The sequence below is a fragment of the Bombus vosnesenskii genome, unplaced genomic scaffold (assembly GCF_011952255.1).
Source record: "Bombus vosnesenskii isolate JDL3184/JDL3185 unplaced genomic scaffold, Bvos_JDL3184-5_v1.1 scf7180000013398, whole genome shotgun sequence".
Taxonomy (NCBI): Eukaryota; Metazoa; Arthropoda; class Insecta; order Hymenoptera; family Apidae; genus Bombus; species Bombus vosnesenskii.
The window spans coordinates 856,423-876,014 of record NW_022883023.1 but is presented as its reverse complement, the minus strand read 5'-3'; the positions used below and the strand labels follow the sequence as shown (position 1 = coordinate 876,014).

Sequence of the window (19,592 nt, the reverse complement as noted above, 5' to 3'; positions counted from 1 at the left end):
CTCGTGTAAAAAATTTCCTAGATTATTCTTTCGACAGATTCTCTCGACGCGTAAACACGTGTCAGTTATGCCTTGTTATTTCTTATCACAGATGCCTTTCGTACTCTCGGTATACATGCATCTGTACTCGTAGATTGTTACGCGTTTTGCGATTAATTGGCACGGAGCAATTTGACAAGCTCTCGTCGAATTATTAAGTATGTATACCTAGATTAAATCACAGTCAAAATCACTGGAAAATTTGATCCTCCTTGGAATGTGGTTTGCTTGCATTCGTTGCGATCGTTTGTCGCGGGTGCACAACGATCAACGTAAACGCGCGAAAAACGATTAAACGATTCGATGCCATCAAACGAATTAAGTTTATGATTTAATCAGAAAAATATTGTGCCAGCATTTATTCGACGACAAAATGTGCAACGAGATGGGCATTTATCTCGGTACTCGGGCACATTGGAAGAACAAACGTACAACCGAGAGTAGTGGACGTTATCAAAACTGAAGTTAAATCGTTGTAGTGTACTTACAGCCGATGCTAACGGTACTACAATTATTATGATCATTATCATTCTTACTATTGACGATTCTTCTGCAATCTACGGCTAATTAGATTAGGATGATCAAGAAAGGATCTCTTTTTGCTCCGACGGCAGTATTCTTACATCAACCACGATTTCTACTTCTCTTTTCGATCTTATTTTATTTACTTTTTGTATCTTTCTTTTATTTCAATTCATTTTATGCCTTCTTACAGCCATAAGCGACGTATCTGCGCGCAGACACATACACGCATACACGTAAACGCATACACGTATATACATACATACACAGATCGATACAAATACACACAAAAGAAAAACAAGTACCTAACAGTTAGTAGACATATATACAAGTCCCATACTTTTGGGCCTTCTCTTCGTTCTCTTATCTCACTGGACCTCGATTGTGTTATCATAATTTTAATTACAGACTAAACAGAAGATCTTTTACTCTAGCTAGTGTTTTACTCGATTAAACTTCTATGCAATTGTTGTTCTCTCGTTAATAAAAAGTCCGACAAAGAAAAAAAAAGCTATTACGGTCTAGAACGTATACCCAAACTGAATTTCCTTCTCGAGATATCGATGCACGGAGATGTTTCATTGTCATTCGTTCATGTAGTACGTTTCATCGAGCATTCTTTTCGCCGATTTATTGAGAATCTGTACGTATACTCGAAACAAGATCCTAAACACAGTCACGATGCAAACAATGTCTTCGCATACATTGTTCTTGTATGATTGTTAACAACGTATGCATTTTCTATAAAAGCAATCCTCATGCACGCACGCAACACGCATTTTCACATAGCATTGTCATTGTACCATGAGCGAATACTTTTTGTAAATAAACAATATGCTAATGTTGGTACTTTGTCTCCTTGATCTAAGGATTCGTAAGCCAATTTCGTTCCGTTCAAATATATCATCGATCGAATCGCGGATTTGATTGACGCGGATTCCTTATCGATCGATATATCCAAAAAATACCATCGATATATTTTTTACGCGATAACTTCGATACGTCAATATGACATTACGATATTTTTATATTTATTTTCGCTTCCTAATCAATACGTTCAGTTCACGTCGCCATCGTTCGCAAAACTGCCTAAATTCTATGATCTTGTTTCATTCATTCATATTGTATAATATACAGACTACACGTATATGTATACATGTACATTCGCATACATTCGCAGATGCTTAAACGATACGTTATATGATATAATACAGTTTTTGATGAACGAATTATTAAATCATTTTCCCTATTTCTCTCTTTTTTATTTCCCTTACATAATCGAGATCGACAATAAATAACTGCAAAGTGGATAATATAATGCACACTGTTGTGGTTTTCGTGTAAGTATATATGTAACCATCGTTTTAAATATGTAAAACAAAATACAAGAACTTGAGATTAAAATATAAATTAAGAGAAATAAATTAATTCACTTGTTTGAATGGTTCGCATGTTTTTAATTGGACCGTTTTTACTATGTTGTTACGTGCTGTACCACGTGCGTTCATCATACTCAGGACTAACCGCTAATCTTGCTCGGACACATTAATAAAAAGAGACCGACTCATTAAATCCTGCCGTGATTGGTTAAATCATGAACTCGGTTAACTATCATTGGCTTGAAAAAGTGGCGCTTTCTATTTATCGTCATCATTGTTATGAGAGTCAAATGATATATTACGTTTATGTACAATTTCTTAAAACTCTATGTAAAATAAAAAAAGATCATAGGAATGTTTAAAAAAACGATAGGTTAGATGGCTAATAATTCGTTTTTTGGTAATTTATTAAAAATCATAATGTAAAGATATAAATTACAGTAAAAATGTTTCATAAGAGCTCGCCTACTGACCTTGAATTGTTCTGGTTCAGCATTTTGATCTATGGTAAAGACTAAAGACAAATTCACGAACCAGAGGCCCTGGCGACACACGTGAATAACGAGTAGGAGCAATTGAACCGATTGAAACGATCGAAACGATCCAAAATTTTAAGATTATTAAAAACAATTAACGGCCTACAATGTTCTCGGTAAATATATGTTCTCATAAAAACCAACTTCGAGTTTAAATGTTATAGAACATATGATATTGGTAGTTTAAGAAAAAATGAAAAACTCATAATTTTCATTATTCATTATTTTTAGTCAGCGGTAAGGAGGGTTGTTCGACGATCGTTTTCAACGTCAAAATGGAGTGGCGCACAGCAGGTAAAAATTATTGTTGTACATTGTACAACTATTCTTTTTCTCTATCATTTGTTCGGACATAACCTATTTCTACTTTGACAAGATTGTACTTGTGTGTGACCTTCTTGTCGCTTAATAAAAATAGCTTTCTTAAAGAAAGGTTCTTCGTTTCTTTCTATTTAATGGATTTTATTTGCTTTATATTGTTCATTTAATAAATCATACGATCTGGTTGTTACATGCTGAAGGACGACAAAGGTCATCTATTTCCGATGTCAATTATTTGATTATGACTTAAGCGTTTCAATTTATGATAACAGTTCTTACTATACGTTGTTCGCAATGATTCTACTGTTATCGAAAAAAGGTAACATTAAATTTTAACGTATTTTTTCTCATTACTGATTTCACAATTACGATGTAGATGACGGTTCGAGATGCTTTGAACTCAGCCCTGGATGAAGAAATGGAAAAAGACGAGAGAGTGTTTTTGATGGGCGAAGAAGTGGCACTGTACGATGGAGCATACAAAGTGTCTAGGGGCCTCTGGAAAAAATATGGAGACAAACGTGTCATTGATACTCCTATTACAGAAGCAGGATTTGCTGGTATAGCTGTTGGAGCAGCTATGGTATGTTCTTACTTCCTCTTGTATAATATTTCTTCCATTTTTCTGAAAACTCATAATTTCTTGTTTCCTTAATTAATGCTCTTTGTTTAATTAAATGTTTTAGGCTGGTTTACGTCCTGTATGTGAATTTATGACATTCAATTTCTCAATGCAAGCTATCGATCAAATTATCAATTCTGCTGCTAAAACGTTTTACATGTCTGCTGGAAGAGTAAACGTACCAGTTGTTTTTCGTGGACCTAATGGTGCAGCAGCTGGAGTGGCTGCACAACATTCTCAATGCTTCGGTGCTTGGTATAGTCATTGTCCTGGTTTAAAAGTACTATCACCTTATACTAGCGAAGATGCAAAAGGATTGCTAAAAGCTGCCATTCGGGATCCCGATCCGGTTGTTGTATTAGAAAATGAAATATTATATGGTGCTCAGTATCCTATGTCTGATGAGGCTTTATCGAAAGACTTCGTCTTACCAATTGGTAAAGCAAAGATTGAACGTGTTGGAAAACATGTTACATTAGTGGCACATTCCAAAGCAGTAGAAGAGGCTCTTGCAGCAGCAAATGAGCTTGCAGGGAAAGGAATAGAAGCAGAAGTAATAAATCTTAGATCTTTAAGACCATTAGATATAGATACCATTATACAATCAATAGTGAAAACAAATCATTGTTTAACTGTGGAACAAGGTTGGCCACATTGTGGTATCGGAGCGGAGATTAGTGCTAAAATTTCAGAAAGTAAGTTTTCCTAATTCAATTGATGTATAAGCAACTTAATCATCGCGTGTAATTTTTATTCACGTTTCACTCGTTCGTTTTCAGGCGAAGCTTTCTATCATCTTGACGCACCGGTAATTCGTGTCACGGGTGTTGACGCGCCTATGCCCTATGCCAAATCATTGGAAATCGCATGTTTGCCGCAAACAAGTGATATTGTGTTCGCAGTAAATAAAGTATTGGGGTTGGAGTAATTATTTATATAGATCTCTAGGTAAAATGAAAAATGCTGTTTGTTTCTTCTTTGAGTTTCACATGGTCTTTGTATCATTTCACGTTACGGCCTCTAGTAGATTCCTCATGAGGTAGAAAGTAAGTACAAAGTTTAACGATAATAACATGGTAGAAAGTTGTTTTGCTGATAGAAAAAGGGTTCAATTCGCAGTACTTGTACACTATATCCACAGATCTACACATAATTAAGTGATGCGTATGTGTGAATGTGTGACGTTAGTGCGTACAAGGTTGTATACTTGTACATGTTGATTCAAAATAGTATAACTATTTACTAAAACAAATTAACGTTACTGCTTCTGGAACAATACCAGAATGTCCTTCGTACATGAAAGATAAGTCATTGAAATACTGCCACATCTTATTAGATGCTACTATGAGTTAATCTCATTTTAAATTAACTTTAAAGATAATTTTCAAATGTATTACATAGATAGGCAAAATTGTAAATTTTTAGCGTGTACGAAATGAACGAATAAACATGCCGCATTTGTTTATTAATTATTTATTATGAAAACTTAATAAATTCCAATATGACTACAATTTTCTCCATTTCATTCATTTTCTATGGCTCATTTGTCATCATTCCCAATCGTATTAATTTTTTGTATTCCATTTTCCTCATTTGTTAATGGTCATGTATGATACATGCGCAATAAACAGCATGTAACAACAGTCATATAACGTTCAAACGCGTCTCTTAATTCATTATCCCTGAAAAATAAAATATTGAAATTAGACAAGTTAGTAAAATATCTTCAAAAAATTATTTTACTTCTTATAGTAATCTATTTGGCCTTCACCTAAGTACATCCATATCTAGTGCACATTGAGTATATATTGACATGAAATTTCTGAGGTCAGCGTGTGTCCAGTTCACTTGACGCCAAGGTTCTATACATCTTTCTACCAGTTCCAAGAAAAAAAATCGTAAATCTCTGGTGCGATGGAGATTACATCCTATACCTAGGATAGCTCTTGTATATGAACGAAAGTTAGTATCTATTTCTTGAAATGAACGTTCTAAAAGCATAGGTTTAAGCTTGATGCACACCAAACTGTAAAGGAATATAGTAGAAACTAAACACAATGTGTATCCTATATATCCAACAAAAAAGATCTTACTGTTTATGATGTTTATCATTTTCTAAAAGCACCCTACATTCTGCTAACTCTAACAAAAATTCTCTATCTAAATCAGTGTCAAAATATTCTGATCCAACACAACGGTATGTCCACGATGACATCATACTGTTGGCACAATGATATAAATCAGGAAACGTTAAGAACTGAAGCTTTCTCTTGTTCATCTCAAATCTAAGACACGCTATGAACACCACAGCAGCATATCGTCTGATGGATAATAAAAACATAGCTGCTAAGATAAATTTTACATGTATATGGAAGAACAATGCAAAGTAATAATTTTATATTGTACTTGGCAAGATCTTCTGAGAGCAAAAAATGTTGTTCGATATTAGCAGCCAAGGAACCTGGCAGATCTTCAACAACTTTGAAGACTCTTTTCACATTATCATATTGTCGACGACAACTCTTTAATGTTATGCCTGTTTTTTCTGACACCTCATCCATATCTTTCCTACTTTTTGACGTTAATTTTTTACCTAATAATTCTCTAATAACAACGTCATCGAATTCATAGTACCTGCGAATTATAATCGAGAGAATACGCGTTTTAAGAAGAAGTATGTATATATAAATAACATTGTTAATAAAAAGATCTGGTTACATTTCAATAAGCATTTGACTTGTTTGTGGTTCTATTTGAAACGCGAGCTGTTCGCTCGCCAGTTTAGTAGGCGTGTGAAGTAATTTTTCTAGCAGTGCATAAGTCCGATAGTGATCGAGGATGTCAGAAGCTACTAATTCAATCGAGGCATTCGTTTGTTGACATATTCCTCGTTGATGTAAGATATTTACTGCTTCGCTTGCTAAACGAATAAGAAAGATTCCTGTGAATTTTCACTTATATCTATACTCGACAATCCAAGTAGATTGGTAATTTTATTTAACAAAAAGTTCTATTTTTATACAACTGTATTTGACGAACTTACATGAATGGCCATCGACCCAAAGCTGATATATCTCAGGATCGACAAGAGTATAATTACTGATAAATACATCGACTTCTGACAACATCACGAAGATACAGTGTCTTTTAATTTCACACTTTAAAAGTAGGCCCGTAAATGGGCTTAGCTCACATCGATTCAAGACATCACGTACATTTTCAGTTTTTAGGTGTGTCGTATTTATATCATCGATTGCGTTTAACGTCTTGTTCCATAAATGAGATATATGTTAATTAAGGATAGTATATATTATACATTCTAAAAACTACAGACGATAATTCATTAGTGGTAATATGTCTATTCTGTAGTCTATGTATTCATACAGATCTGTGTTTATTACTCGTCTGGGTTAGAATTCCTTTACCATCTTTATGTCACTTCCGACGTTATCGATTCAATATAAAATAAGGTTAGGTTAGAAAATGTGTCATGTTAGATTATGTGCATTGCAAGCTAATCCATTCTGTGTTATAATTATAGACAAAGTACGTATAATTTATTTCCCTTACTGTTCATATCATTTCTCTTTTCATTTTTCCTTGGTCTCTTTTTTATTCCATTTTCTTTCTCATTTCTTAGCCCTTTTACTCCTCTCAACTTTTCTTATTCCCTCCTCTTTCTTGTCATTATATTTTATTTCATTCACTCCTGATAATCTCCCTCCTAGCTTCTTTCTTCTTTTCCCCCTTTTCTTTTCCTTTCTTTCATACCATTCAATGTTTTCTCAAGGAATCGTCCACTTAGCATGTACACGAGCTCCTTAATTATTAATCAGAAAGCTAAACGTTAAAAATTCTTTACAACTATCTGGTTTGAAAATGTTATAGTTCGTTAAAGAATTGTTTAGTGCAATATTTCAGTTTCTCGAGTCGGTTTTAATTGATAAGAATCCGTGCCGCCTCAGCCAATTAGCGATCAATTAGGCAAGCATTTGGCAGGACAAAGCACCACTTTCATGTCTAAAAGCATGACATCTACACTCTACACGTGTTATCCTGTTTAAAAGTGCGTGATTTCCGTAACGTAGTAATTCTTCGCCCCTTATAAACTACTACAAGGTTTGTTTAACGAATATATATGTTTATTTAATAGTTTCTTAGATAATGCTATATCGAAGTTAAATAGTTTCTCGAACTCATCTTGTTCGCATTTCATTGGTCTCTTACTTAATTGTCAAAATCGCACTTATAGTTTGCACTATAATTTCTTTTACACGGATCATTGATTGATTGTGAAGATCACTTTATTTACGCTGACTTTGCTTTCCTTCCATAATATTTTTTCTTTCTTATTCCCATTTAAAGACAACTACACATACATGATACAATTATGAATTGTATAGTAAATAATATGAGCTGCTTGGTTGATTGTGTTATGTAGTTAGAATATTTACTAAGTAGTTTCGCTGATTTCTATACAAGTATAGATTTTTATCTGATAGTTGTCGAGTAAAGTACAACGTATTAAATTCTACATTTAATTCTGTGTTAAGATAAACGAATATTGTAGAGGTATTCGAACTGCAATTGTAAGATATCATTGCTTGTATATTATTTATAATTTCATAGTAAAATTTAATTTTGTTATACGAATCACTAAAAATTCATCAGGTACCTTCTCTGCGTTTATAAATGTAATTTCTACATTTGTTATCTTAAACTCTGAACTCTAGGTTCTCTAAGTTCTCTAAGAACTCTAAGTTAAACGGTCGGTATTTCAGAACTTGTGATATCAAATCCCGTAAGATGTCAGGTCTATTTCATTCGTTACCGTAATTATAGTTTCTATTGAAACTTGTTTATAGTTTCAATATAATCGCTACACTCATCGTTTTAAATCGCAAAGGGCACAGCAAGACCACTGATTTTTTACATGTTTTGTATTTCAGAACATTTGTTACGAGTCACGAAGTTCCTTAAGATGTAAGATCTATCCTAAACTTAGCCAGTGGTTAATATTCTACATATATTGGATCCAATTCGATCATTCGACTATTTGGTTCATGCATTCAATAAACAATGGCGAGGATATTGATCGTAATTCTCTCAGTAAATATAGAGGCATTGAGGTGAATAAGCGTATTAACTGAATTGACAACGGGAGGAAACAAGCTCGCCTCGATGGTTGTTTGTCTGTTAGAATATACATATAATTGATTTGACTTAATAATAAATACATTCTATCAACGTGCGTGATTACGCAATTACGTTTGGATTAAATATGGAACAATTAATTTAAACGCACGTGGTGCGCGCGATTTTCACGCCAGCGGTAAGTAGGGCTAGAAAATGAATACTGTTTCAATTATTCGCATGACTTAACGTGCAAATAATGTTCGTTCTTATCGGCATTACGCAACTTTCTATTTAACTTATTAATGAGCACCGTTCTCACGTGAAAAATTAAGAGGCGGTCTATTTTTGTGTATACATATGTGTACAAAGATGGATACTATACGTGCACTTGCTCACAAAAGTATTCGAACGCAAGTATTTGAACACAAATGAAAAGTTTTGATGAATGTATTATGTACATTGTACCAAATTTTTTAAAATTTCATTAGTAACGAGACATAGTCGTCGTCATTATTTTAGTAAAATTTGAAACCAATACGAAAATCGGATGCATGGCCACCGATCGGGACCTGTTTGACCATATATCCTGGGAGTTGACTTTCCGAGAATTTGCCCACATTATCTGACTCCTGCTCACTTCGCTGTCCGTGCATGAAAGGCAAAAGGGAGAAGTAGACAATGCGAGTGAGACAGAATAGGTAGAGTGTAATAAGATACTGTAGAACCAGATCATTTTTTACTCCTAGTCGTATATTACATATTTCATTAGTTTAGTTAACAATTGTTGATCAGATATAGTCATGTTTGTACAAATCTCAATAATCCGACTGAGGCTATCTCGTAACGATATAATAAAAAAATAAAAAACATTGTATTTTTCTTATTCCGATTTGAATTACATTGATGCGGATCATAGATAACGCAGAGGCCTGCCTCGCGCCAGCAGTTCCAGGGATTGGTGGGGATAACTTGTGGCCATACGAGCGGACAAATTCGTGGCCACATATCCGAACGCTACTGTACATATATCAATCTACATGTCAAAAAATTAGTATGTATACAGCATGAATAGTGGTGTTAAACGTATAATTAGTGCTAAAAATGATCTCATTAAATATCGTGGTTCATTAATACAACGAATAATTGACTGTTCAAATATTTTAACTTCTATATATATAAATCTATATATATATATATATATATAGATTTTTAAATTCGTTTCAAATTTTACCAATTGTGACAGTCGTGTTAATAATATTTCAAAATGTTCTGCGTAATATGAAGTTACTGTAACCGTTTAAATACTTTCTTGAGTCTCTGTACGCGAAGGTATAAACAACTGTATTCGACGTGGAAACTAAAATCAAAGGCGACTCGTGCGTGTACATTCTTTCTCGATTCTGTATTCGTGCCTTCCACGGGCTTTCTGAGAGCATTTGTAGTTCACAACGTTTAAACTTTAAACGTTTTCCTAGTCTCTTCACTGCGAACCATAAAACTACGCGTGAAGTCCATTCGATTCGACAGAAGCATCGCGTTTCTCCGCGATAATGTTTCGATAAATTCTCAACGAAACGGTGAACATTCGAGAGTTCTATACACTTTAGTATATAGTTTTGCTCCTTTGAAATTCAGGATACGAAGAGGTTGCATGCTCAAATTTATTCAAAAGGAACTTGTTTCAGGTAACGAAGGGGATCAAACTCTCGTCGCTATGGAAACGATTGAATCAGGTGCGATAGGACCTCGAATTCGAATCGATCGAGCCGACGTAGAGTATTTTCGGGGGATTTGTGGGAGAATTTCAGCGACTTTCGTAAATCACATGCAACCGCAGGCTTCCACTACCATATTTGGCAGTGTTTTTTGCGTGATCGTATTGTTCGAATCAACGTAGAGCAGTTGAATCGGCGACAATTGCGTAGGTGAACAACATGGAATGATCTCGTTTTTACGACGCGTTGTGCTACCATTCTTGGCCAATAACCTCTAAAACAATAAAAGAGAAAAAATTAATACTCCGAAAAAGTTCAATATAGGGTATGGCCGAATAACACGTACAAGCAGGCATCGGGCGATTCTCTACGAAAAAGTAAGACGAAAATATAAAATAAAGTTTGTTCGTACGATACTTCGTTTTCGAGAAAATCGAGTTTGGAACTCGATCAAGTATATTTGAACGCAGAGTGACATCTGGACCGAACAGGAGTAAGCAATTAACGGCATTTTTACTAAACGCTTTCAAACTCTGTTTTCTGCAAGATGAAACGCTTTCAACGAAAAAACTTTTTTCTCATTTTTGACTTATCTTCGCATCTAGAATGAAATAACCTGTTGATTTTTTACTCGTATCCAGTCGGCTTATCAACGGGTAAAATATAGCTGAAAAATGTTCAAACTTGATTCTCTTGAAAACGAAGCGTCATAGGAGAAAAATTGTATTCTATATCTTTTTTCTTACTTCTTACGTGTTATTCGGCCGCACCCTATACAATCGTTGGCGGTAGTCTCTGTTGATTATTTGGCGGGGAAGGATACTGCGAGATTGTAAAATAAGTCAGGTTTGAGAGCATTACGTTGTGTAATAAATTCAACCAAGCAATAAATCCAATAAATCCAATCATAAATTCAAGCATCAAGAGCAAAAGAGAAGATAAAAGAGGATGCCTACTCTGATCACGTTATTGTAGGGAGATCCACTGATGGTCAACGAAGCTGCGGAAGAACACGATCCACGACAGAAATACGCGTGATATCCGCTCGGATGAAGAATCCAATCGCTCCAACCGATGTCTTTGAAATTAATATAGAGCTCGTCCCTGCAGCACTCCTTCATTTCCGGCAGACAATTCGAGTTCCTCTTCGGTCTGTTTTTCTGCGGTAACGGCGACGTGTGTATCACAAGGAACGGTTTTAATGTCTGTTCAACGGATACAGGCGCTGTGTCCCGATCTATCGAACAGGTACTACAAGCTACCTGTATCGCGTGATTCAATCGAAGTTCTTCCACCCATTTCTTCAGCGTGAATGTTACGTCGGTCTTCACCCATCCCTCTGAAACAGCGATCGTCCTGATCGTTTTAACCTGCGATCGCTTCGTATCGTCGCGCCACGCCTCGTCCCTCTTCTCCTCTCTTCGCCTAGCCTCGACTCGCCTCGCCTCTCCTTTCCATTTCGCTTATTCTTATTCTTATCGTTTCGATTCGACTACATCGTTGTTCGTTCGCACAATCGAGAATGTTGCTGTATCTGCGAGCATCGATATTTTGTCCATTACCATCTCTATATTCCGTATATTTCCTTTCTTTTCTTTCTTTGTTTTACCGTTTTTTTTTCATTTCTTTTTTCAATGCGATCGCGATTCTAAATGCATAATTGCATTGCGAATGGCTAGAAGCGTGGGAAGGTGGAGGGTGGTGGCGATGGTACATGTGGCACGAGAGAAGAGGTTAGAGACAAGATTTGACTACGCTGCCATTGTTCTTTCCATTTTGACACTCGCCCCTCCCAATTCGATCGAATAACCGCACGACCGTTAGAAAGTTTCGTGACACGATCGACTTAATATCGCGTTCGATTCCTGTAAATTGGTCGATTCGTAATCGCGATACTGCAGTAATACAGCATGAAGTGACTTTATACCGTGAGAGCGTTGAATTTTTTTGCTGACATACCACTTCACGGTCTAAAGTCCTTACCAACTGTCAACAAATATCTTTGCATAGTTTTGCGCTCAGTTTCGCCGATTCCTTTCGTGTATCTTAACGAGTTGCCCCTCTCCCGTCCGCCCTCTCATCTTCTTTCTTTCGCTCTCATGTTCCTATAATTTTTTCGCTAACTAAATCTATTAAAATATGCTTTAAGATTAACATTTGTCCCGTACTTTCGGTGTATGGGCTTCGGTGCAACATTTCCAACGTTTTAATCTGTTACCTGGGGCAAGTCGAATTAACCGATTATTTAGATTGTAAATCTGTTCGGAGGAATCATTTTTTTTTTTATTTAGAGATCTCCGACCTTTTTTTTTATGTATCGTTCCATTCTGTCGAAAATAAATTATATAATACATAGTTATATCAGCGGGGACTAAAAGTTGACCGAAATCGATTTCTTTTTGCTCAATTTTGATTCGGTAATTGTAGAAGTTTCCGATTAAAGGACGACCCGGTTAAAAACAGTTTATCCCATTAAGGATGAACGTTGCGTTAACGCAACGTATCATTGACAATTTCTTTTCGATCAATTCGCTTACATCGTCGAATTCCGCTTTTATTAGCATCGTGACTAGGAAGGGGAATTCCAAGGATTCGCTTAAATTTTTCCGTCGTCACTATATCTTCCGGTGAAATTCTACAATTTTATGAGAAAAGAGATCGAAGTATCCACGTTGTTACTCTAAATCGTTGTTCAATCTTCAAGCTTAAAGCGTTCATTTATAAAACGATAAACTGTGTCGACAGATGTAAACGCGACAAAATTACGACATGGCAAATGGTTTTGCTGTAACGATGATATGTAACGGGACAGAGGCAGGAAGAGAAGCGGTCGATTTCACTCGGTTCGGTATTTTTACGATAACGTCGTATACCCCGTATCTAAGAGAAATGAAAACACGAAAGATGCACGAAAGAACGAGAATTAGACGAAGCTTTTACCTGTGCGCGAATACCTAAGAAAAGGAAGTATCTCGATTTACCTACCTCCGATATCGGTTTCAAAGATAGCCATAATCGTGTTTTTCTCGAAGTTCCCGCTCAAATCCCAATGATCGAGCTCGGAGAGCACGAAAGTTTGATTTAGGTAGTCATTTTCGTCGTATTCCTTGTAAAACCAAAGCTGCGCCGAGGTCACATCCACGAATTGCATTTCGTTCGGTAGATAAAACGTGAAACAGGCTGCCGGATTAAAGCCCGTCAGATGGTTCGATTTCTGTTGGCACTTTTTCGAATCGGCAATACCTGAAAAGTTTGCCATTTATTTTCGTATTCGGTTTGCCGTTACTAAAAAACGCAAAGTGGTCTCTGTCCGATTCGAACATGTTAACGATGGAATAAAGACGACAAGATGCTTACAGTAGCGAAATGCAGAAGAGAAGGTCTAATGTCAGTTAATCGCCGCGCGTAAACATCTTATCGATGGAATTTAAATGCGAGATTTTTAATTAACGTTTAATTAAATGTAGAAATTTGAAGTGATCGAATAATTCGCAGACTGCAGATGTTTATGCATTTATAGAAAACTTTGATACGCAGAAATCCGCGAGATATACGTAACGCGCTGAAATACTCGAAACAATGGTATTTAGTTGCGGTATTGTCGTAAAAATACCAACTTGCATAAATAGTTGCTTGAAAATTTATACTCGTTAAACGTAAGATTAGATGTATCTTCCTTCCATTTTTTCGCCTCGCTTTAATTTCACAGAGATACACGCGTCTCGTGAAACGGATCGTTCAGTTTCACAGGGACTGACCTTCGTTCGGAAAAACAACAATTTGGTCTGTTTTTCCATAAAAACTGTCAGCTGATTTTTCCGGTTCGAGTGGTGCTCCGGGTTGAAGTTCGAGTACACGACCATTTATCAGAGGCTTCGGCAAGGTCGACAGCGGCATCGATATCTCGGGTGGCTTGGAAAGTCTCAGCTTCTTCAGTATTTGTTGTTTGACATACTCGACTCTTAGCTCTGTTAAAATCGGATCGGTAACGGTTAATATGCCAACCTTATTTTGTGTACATTCAGCGCAATTCTCTTCCTCGAAAGAAGTCGATAAAGAAAACGAGGAAGAGGAAGAAGAACTCGGTGAGGTCGAACTGCCTGATCGTAAATTAGATGCCCACCGAAGGTAAGGCAAGGGATTTGCGGCCTTGGGCCAGGTGACTTCCACCTGATTATCCAACAAGAGAATAGAAAGTAATACCAGCTGTTGAATTAGACGCATCGTGTCGATATTTTGCATCGGGTATGAATATCCCACTCACACGTGTTTTCCTACAGATATTTTTCTTTCATTCGTTTACCCCTTTAACATTGTTTCGAAGAATCTCATCGATCCAGGAATACCCACTGATTTTCCATTAAGTCGCACATCGATCTCCTTTCTCTTCTTTTTATCTCGCTATCGGTAGCTATCGAATGCATGGACCGCTAATAAAATCGTCAGTAATTCTACAAACTCGAATTCGACCGTGTTTTAAAAAATATTCTTGTTCGATTAATCCACATTTTTATTTTCCCTCTTAGCCTTCTTTCCTTTCCTCCTTAGTTCCCTTTTTTGCTACCGCGTTTTCTTCCTTTCTCAGGTTCCTCCCATTCTGCTCCTTTCTACCCCCTTTCTCTCAACCTTGCTTTCCTCTTTCTCTTCTTCCTTCTTTACTTTCTTCTTTGTCTTTTTATCACTATATTGTCCTCAGGCTCGACGCAGAATGCTTGAACGATAAACGAGCGAAAATTATTATTCGGTCCACGTAATAATCGATAATTCGCTATGGCTCTACCTTTCGATTGATTCGGTCGTTTTCGCTGATCCAACAACACATGCAACTTACCCGCGAAGACTGAAGACACTTCGTTAAATCATTATTTAGTCACGCATCGGCTCTTGGTACAGTCTGAACTTTGCTCCATCAGCGGGGGATACAGCGGATTGGACGGAGACGAATCGTACTGATATCGTCGGGGGAAACACGCGCCACGAACATGCTTTGTGCTTCGTCGTCTTTGTAGTCCGTTTTTTCATCTTTTTCACCTAAATTCTTAATTATGTGCTCGGTTTGGTAAGAAAGATTTTGAAATTACTAGAACATTTGGTACGTAAAGCGAAAACGCGCGTCGTCTATTTACCATAAACGCACTACTGGACGAATTCGTGGAACAAATTTCGTCGACAAAATTTTCTCGATCCACGATTGCCCACGCGTACGTTACTCTTTTCGATAAACGGTTACCCCTTGCTAAAATTTTATTTCAAGTGTCTACCAGATAAGAAGAAATGGCAAAAAGAATCAATCGTCGAGAAAATGAGTAATCTGTAGCTGAATTCAAGGTTGATTAAACTATCGCTTCCGAGAGCGATCAAACTCTTACTGTTTTATACTTATACTATCTTGTTCTTTCGGAGGTGGGAAACATCGTGAAAGTACGTAAATCTCTTCAGTGTCTTGAAAGAGTTGGCGAGCTTCGACCTAATCGTGTTTTCGGATCATTCGCACCCATACACGCCGATCTATACGTTCATGCCACTATACGTTCTTCCTTTAATGACCGAGAATGACACGAAGAGATGTACAATGGTATCGTCGTTAATTTAAAAATAATAGATTTTAATAAATATCTTTTAATGGGTTCGTTCTCCGATTCATATTGAGTTAAACTTTTGCATACGCCGCATAATTGGCTATGCCGCATCGATTTTTGTTTTTAGCCAGACGCATATATCCATTTTCACCCCATTCGTTACCCCACCAGTTCTTCAGAATCCATTCGGTTGGCGTGTATCCAACGATCACCATAGCGTGATTCACCATGTCCGAGCTACAAACTTCGTCATCGTAGACTCCTGTGCTGCGAAACAAAATTTTCTTACCTTTGTAACTAGGAAAGAACAAAAGAATAAGAAAATGAGATAACAAGAAAGGAAATGCGAGGATGGAAGGTACAGAAGATCGCGTACTGTGATTTCGATAGAGCAATCGTAAAAACTTGTGACAACGAGTATTTTTGCGAGTATGTAAAAACTTCCGCGCCTCTTTTTAATTCGTAAACGACAGTTCAATGACTTCGGTTCGTTGTCGTTTCAGGGTCATCGCATAAACGATGCATCAAAGGTTATCGTACGAATGGACCAATTTCTTTGAACATCTGTCAGAGGGGGATGATACGAGTTTTCGTACTTTCATCTTTCGCGTAAACATTCATTAAACACGGATTGGTCGCGTGTCAAAGGCGCTTTGTCCGTTTCCTTTCTATGCTCTTTTATTACAACAACTCTGTTTAATTCTCTGCTCCCTTTCAAACCCCATTTTCGTTTTTCTATCACCCGGAATACCACGATATTGTTTGCCTTAACAGACCCGATAATCTTGGCTTCCAAGGAATAAAAAATACTCACTGATAAAGTTGAAACGTTTTTGGACTGGCATTTACCGAAGCAGCTATTGGACCTATGATCGCTACGGCAGCTTCCAAAGCTTTTTCGTCACGTGCTGGTAAAACTGCCCATGAAGTGATGTTAACTACGCTCAAGTCTTCTACAAAACGACACGGACCTTGCTATCCTCCAAAAGCAAACATATCATTGGTGGATAATTATCTTTCCCTCCTATACATATACATGTATAATCTATACATACTAATCTACGATACATAAAACACATAATCCGAACGTAATTCGATATCGTTTGGACTTTCTTCGATATTGATTTCGTTGCCTCATGTTTGTTGACATTCGCGAATTCCTAATGTACACATTTTGTTTAAAAATATACTTGTTACTTCAGCCACGAGCGTATACTTAAATCAGCATTTGGAGATAAGATATATTATGAAACACGAGGGATAACGGAATAACGGAAATCTCGATACCGATAGTCTGCGAACGAACTTACCTACAGTAGCTACGAGAAGAATTTGTACGTATAATTAACAAACATAACGTTGTGCGAACCCTTTTTCTAACCACTGTACGTTATAGTCGAAGTATAATGGAATAAAATAAAGAATGTCTTTCCGAATATAGCATTATCAGGATTGAGAACAGTCCGTGTTTTGCTTCAACATTTCGTATGTCAGTGTTATCGTAAAGAAAAATGACAAAGAAGAGGAAAAATAGAAAGGAACGTACTTTCGCTGTATACGAATAACGGCTTTGAGGCATTAGACCTTTTGCCTTTTCGAGATATCTCAGTGTGTTTCTCAGAGAACCTCCTGAACAACCTAAATTTCCAGTAGACGTACTGCAATCGATCAACTGTTGTTCGCTCAATGGAATTAACATTCCTGTTTTTTTGAAGATTTGCCCTTGAATGCTGGTGGCTACCGAGTACGCGTAACAACTGCCGCAGTCTCTTTGGTTTTCTGGCGGCGTTTTAAATCCCATTTCGCGCCAATCAAGCTGTGGTGGAATTCTTCGAGGATCATGTAAAACCGCTCCGACTATCGGTTCATTCGATACACGCCGCTTACGACTAGGGATTAGTTTTACCTAGAGAATAAAGAGAAGAAAAATCCAAACCGTTATACTACAAAGAAGAATTTTCTTTCAATTTTTCTCCTAACTGAATGTTTATCTAAAATTTAAGTTTGTGGAAATGTGCGTGCTGCGCATAATATGAAAAAATATGGAGAATATCTCCGCTAGATGGTACTCTATACTGTTGGTTATAGTATGATTAGGAAATGAAACAAATCTCTAGTTAGAATTTATTTATTACCGAATAATATCCGTTTTACGATAGCTCTCTTAGAATACGAACCATTTCTCGAATGTATTGCCTAGTTCCGAGATCGGCAATGTGATTGTCTCTCAATGTATAGCTGTGATGACCCGCAGCTGCCATCATATTGTGCTTATAAATCGTTATTAGATTTTCTTCCCAAGCTATCCTTCGGTTAGTCTCGAGATTTCCAGAGTAACTTTTATTGTAACGAGTCTGCGGCAACAGTAATATCTTAGAGTAAAGTATTATAACACACGATACGTACGATGGAGTAAAAAATTTTGCTGAAATATTTAATAATTCAATAAGGTCCTCGTAATATTTAATAAACGAATCAGTCCTTTATTTATATTCCCTACTTCTTTTATGTATATTTGTAAGGATATTAATTTGCATTACAATCTAGCCTAATTGTAATATTGATCGAAGATATTCAAATAAGACGCTTATAGTACCTTGTACAAGTTCCAATATTCATCTAGCCGTTCCGATACTTCTTGAGGAAAACGATTTTGTTTGTCAAACACTTGAATGCCATAGTTACCCCATATAGCTAAAAGGAGAACTAAAAGGACACAAAGACGAAAAGACATCGCGAATGCAACCGTATTAAAAATCGACTCGATAACACACGAATCGTTGTTTTTTCTGTAGTTTGATCAACTGACTCAAGCGTTCGTTATTTCGATTCGAATGCAGTTTGACCTTACGGCTGTTCTCATTTGACATCCAATTTGTAACTACAGTGTCAGCAATTTTACAAATTTCGTACGTACGTAAGCACGAGGGAAGTTGAACCGCAAAACTTGCGTCATCTTGAGTGCAATATATGTAAGTATATTTACTAGCAGTCTGCAGAATAATATCTGCGGTGCCCGATTTAATGCCTCTACAATATGATACGAACATCGCTTCCACCGCAAATGGGTCAAAGAGCAAATGACAGATCTGCTTTCACAACCTTTCCTGCACTTTTCCTTCGAGCAAGCTTTTCTATATACATATAGCTTGCACGAAAACTCGACTATTATCAGTTATATTCTTCAGAGAAATTAAGCTTGTACCGTCGAGTGATATTGAAACGCGAGAAGCAAAGCTAACAAATACTCAAACAGAGTTCGTAAGATCGTGAATAGCGTTCGACACGAAAGATTGAGAAATTCGTCGTGAGATGGCTGTACTTGCAGAAATCGCGCAACTTTTAGAAATAAGGAATTCGAGGCACACACACTCATGCATTGACCGACGATTAATTCATTAACTCACGTACCGTTTGCGCATAACCGACCGCTTGTACTGTACATTTCACTTACGGTTTGCGTTTCTACGTTCTCTGCACTGACATGTCTAATTTCTTCCAATTTACGAATTAAATTTTTTTTGCAGGGTTGAATTATTTGAGCGCGTACACGCGCGCGCATGCATGCATGGTCGCCAGCTAAATCTATTAGCCGCGTCTCATTCGCTTTCGCTTGCAATACATATTAGCAGTGATAGTGGTTGGTGATGTAGTTGCGCGGGACGGGATAGAGAGAATGGCAAAGACAATGAGAGAGGGGAGGAAGAAAGATCGCGGATGTTGGCGAGAAACTCGTGATCTGC

At 36.9% G+C, this 19,592-nt stretch overlaps 4 protein-coding genes across 8 annotated transcripts; 1 reads left to right on the top strand and 3 right to left on the bottom strand.

Annotated features, from left to right (window-relative positions):
• The first annotated feature begins 2,419 nt into the window (after positions 1–2,419).
• LOC117237770 (pyruvate dehydrogenase E1 component subunit beta, mitochondrial) lies at positions 2,420–4,888 on the top strand. Its single transcript, XM_033502092.1, has 5 exons — positions 2,420–2,592; positions 2,708–2,770; positions 3,174–3,380; positions 3,484–4,114; positions 4,199–4,888. The coding sequence occupies exons 1-5, from the start codon at positions 2,584–2,586 to the stop codon at positions 4,345–4,347; spliced, it is 1,059 nt and encodes a 352-aa protein (XP_033357983.1). The 5' UTR covers positions 2,420–2,583; the 3' UTR covers positions 4,348–4,888.
• On the bottom strand, positions 4,877–6,826 carry LOC117237769 (acidic fibroblast growth factor intracellular-binding protein). 2 transcript variants are annotated; one of them, XM_033502090.1, is made up of 6 exons: positions 6,463–6,826; positions 6,138–6,339; positions 5,826–6,053; positions 5,513–5,740; positions 5,191–5,445; positions 4,877–5,101 (listed from the first exon to the last, which is right to left on the bottom strand). In XM_033502090.1, exons 1-6 carry the CDS (start codon positions 6,545–6,547, stop codon positions 5,023–5,025), a joined length of 1,077 nt encoding a protein of 358 aa, XP_033357981.1. In that variant the 5' UTR covers positions 6,548–6,826; the 3' UTR covers positions 4,877–5,022. The 2 variants fall into 2 exon arrangements, with proteins under 2 accessions (XP_033357981.1, XP_033357982.1); XM_033502091.1 differs by lacking the exon at positions 4,877–5,101 and having other exon boundaries at positions 5,239–5,410.
• Positions 6,827–10,176: 3,350 nt separating this feature from the next.
• On the bottom strand, positions 10,177–15,239 carry LOC117237768 (inhibin beta C chain). 2 transcript variants are annotated; one of them, XM_033502089.1, is made up of 5 exons: positions 15,102–15,239; positions 14,029–14,981; positions 13,256–13,513; positions 11,227–11,609; positions 10,177–10,544 (listed from the first exon to the last, which is right to left on the bottom strand). In XM_033502089.1, exons 2-5 carry the CDS (start codon positions 14,510–14,512, stop codon positions 10,377–10,379), a joined length of 1,293 nt encoding a protein of 430 aa, XP_033357980.1. In that variant the 5' UTR covers positions 14,513–14,981; positions 15,102–15,239; the 3' UTR covers positions 10,177–10,376. The 2 variants fall into 2 exon arrangements, with proteins under 2 accessions (XP_033357980.1, XP_033357979.1); XM_033502088.1 differs by having other exon boundaries at positions 15,051–15,116.
• LOC117237771 (cathepsin L1) lies at positions 14,943–19,372 on the bottom strand. 3 transcript variants are annotated; one of them, XM_033502093.1, is made up of 6 exons: positions 19,261–19,372; positions 18,446–18,983; positions 18,027–18,203; positions 17,396–17,755; positions 16,664–16,824; positions 14,943–16,116 (listed from the first exon to the last, which is right to left on the bottom strand). In XM_033502093.1, exons 2-6 carry the CDS (start codon positions 18,581–18,583, stop codon positions 15,921–15,923), a joined length of 1,032 nt encoding a protein of 343 aa, XP_033357984.1. In that variant the 5' UTR covers positions 18,584–18,983; positions 19,261–19,372; the 3' UTR covers positions 14,943–15,920. The 3 variants fall into 3 exon arrangements, with proteins under 3 accessions (XP_033357984.1, XP_033357987.1, XP_033357985.1); XM_033502096.1 differs by lacking the exon at positions 19,261–19,372 and having other exon boundaries at positions 18,027–18,274; positions 18,446–18,576; XM_033502094.1 differs by having other exon boundaries at positions 15,962–16,111; positions 18,446–19,335.
• Between the last annotated feature and the right edge of the window lie 220 nt (positions 19,373–19,592).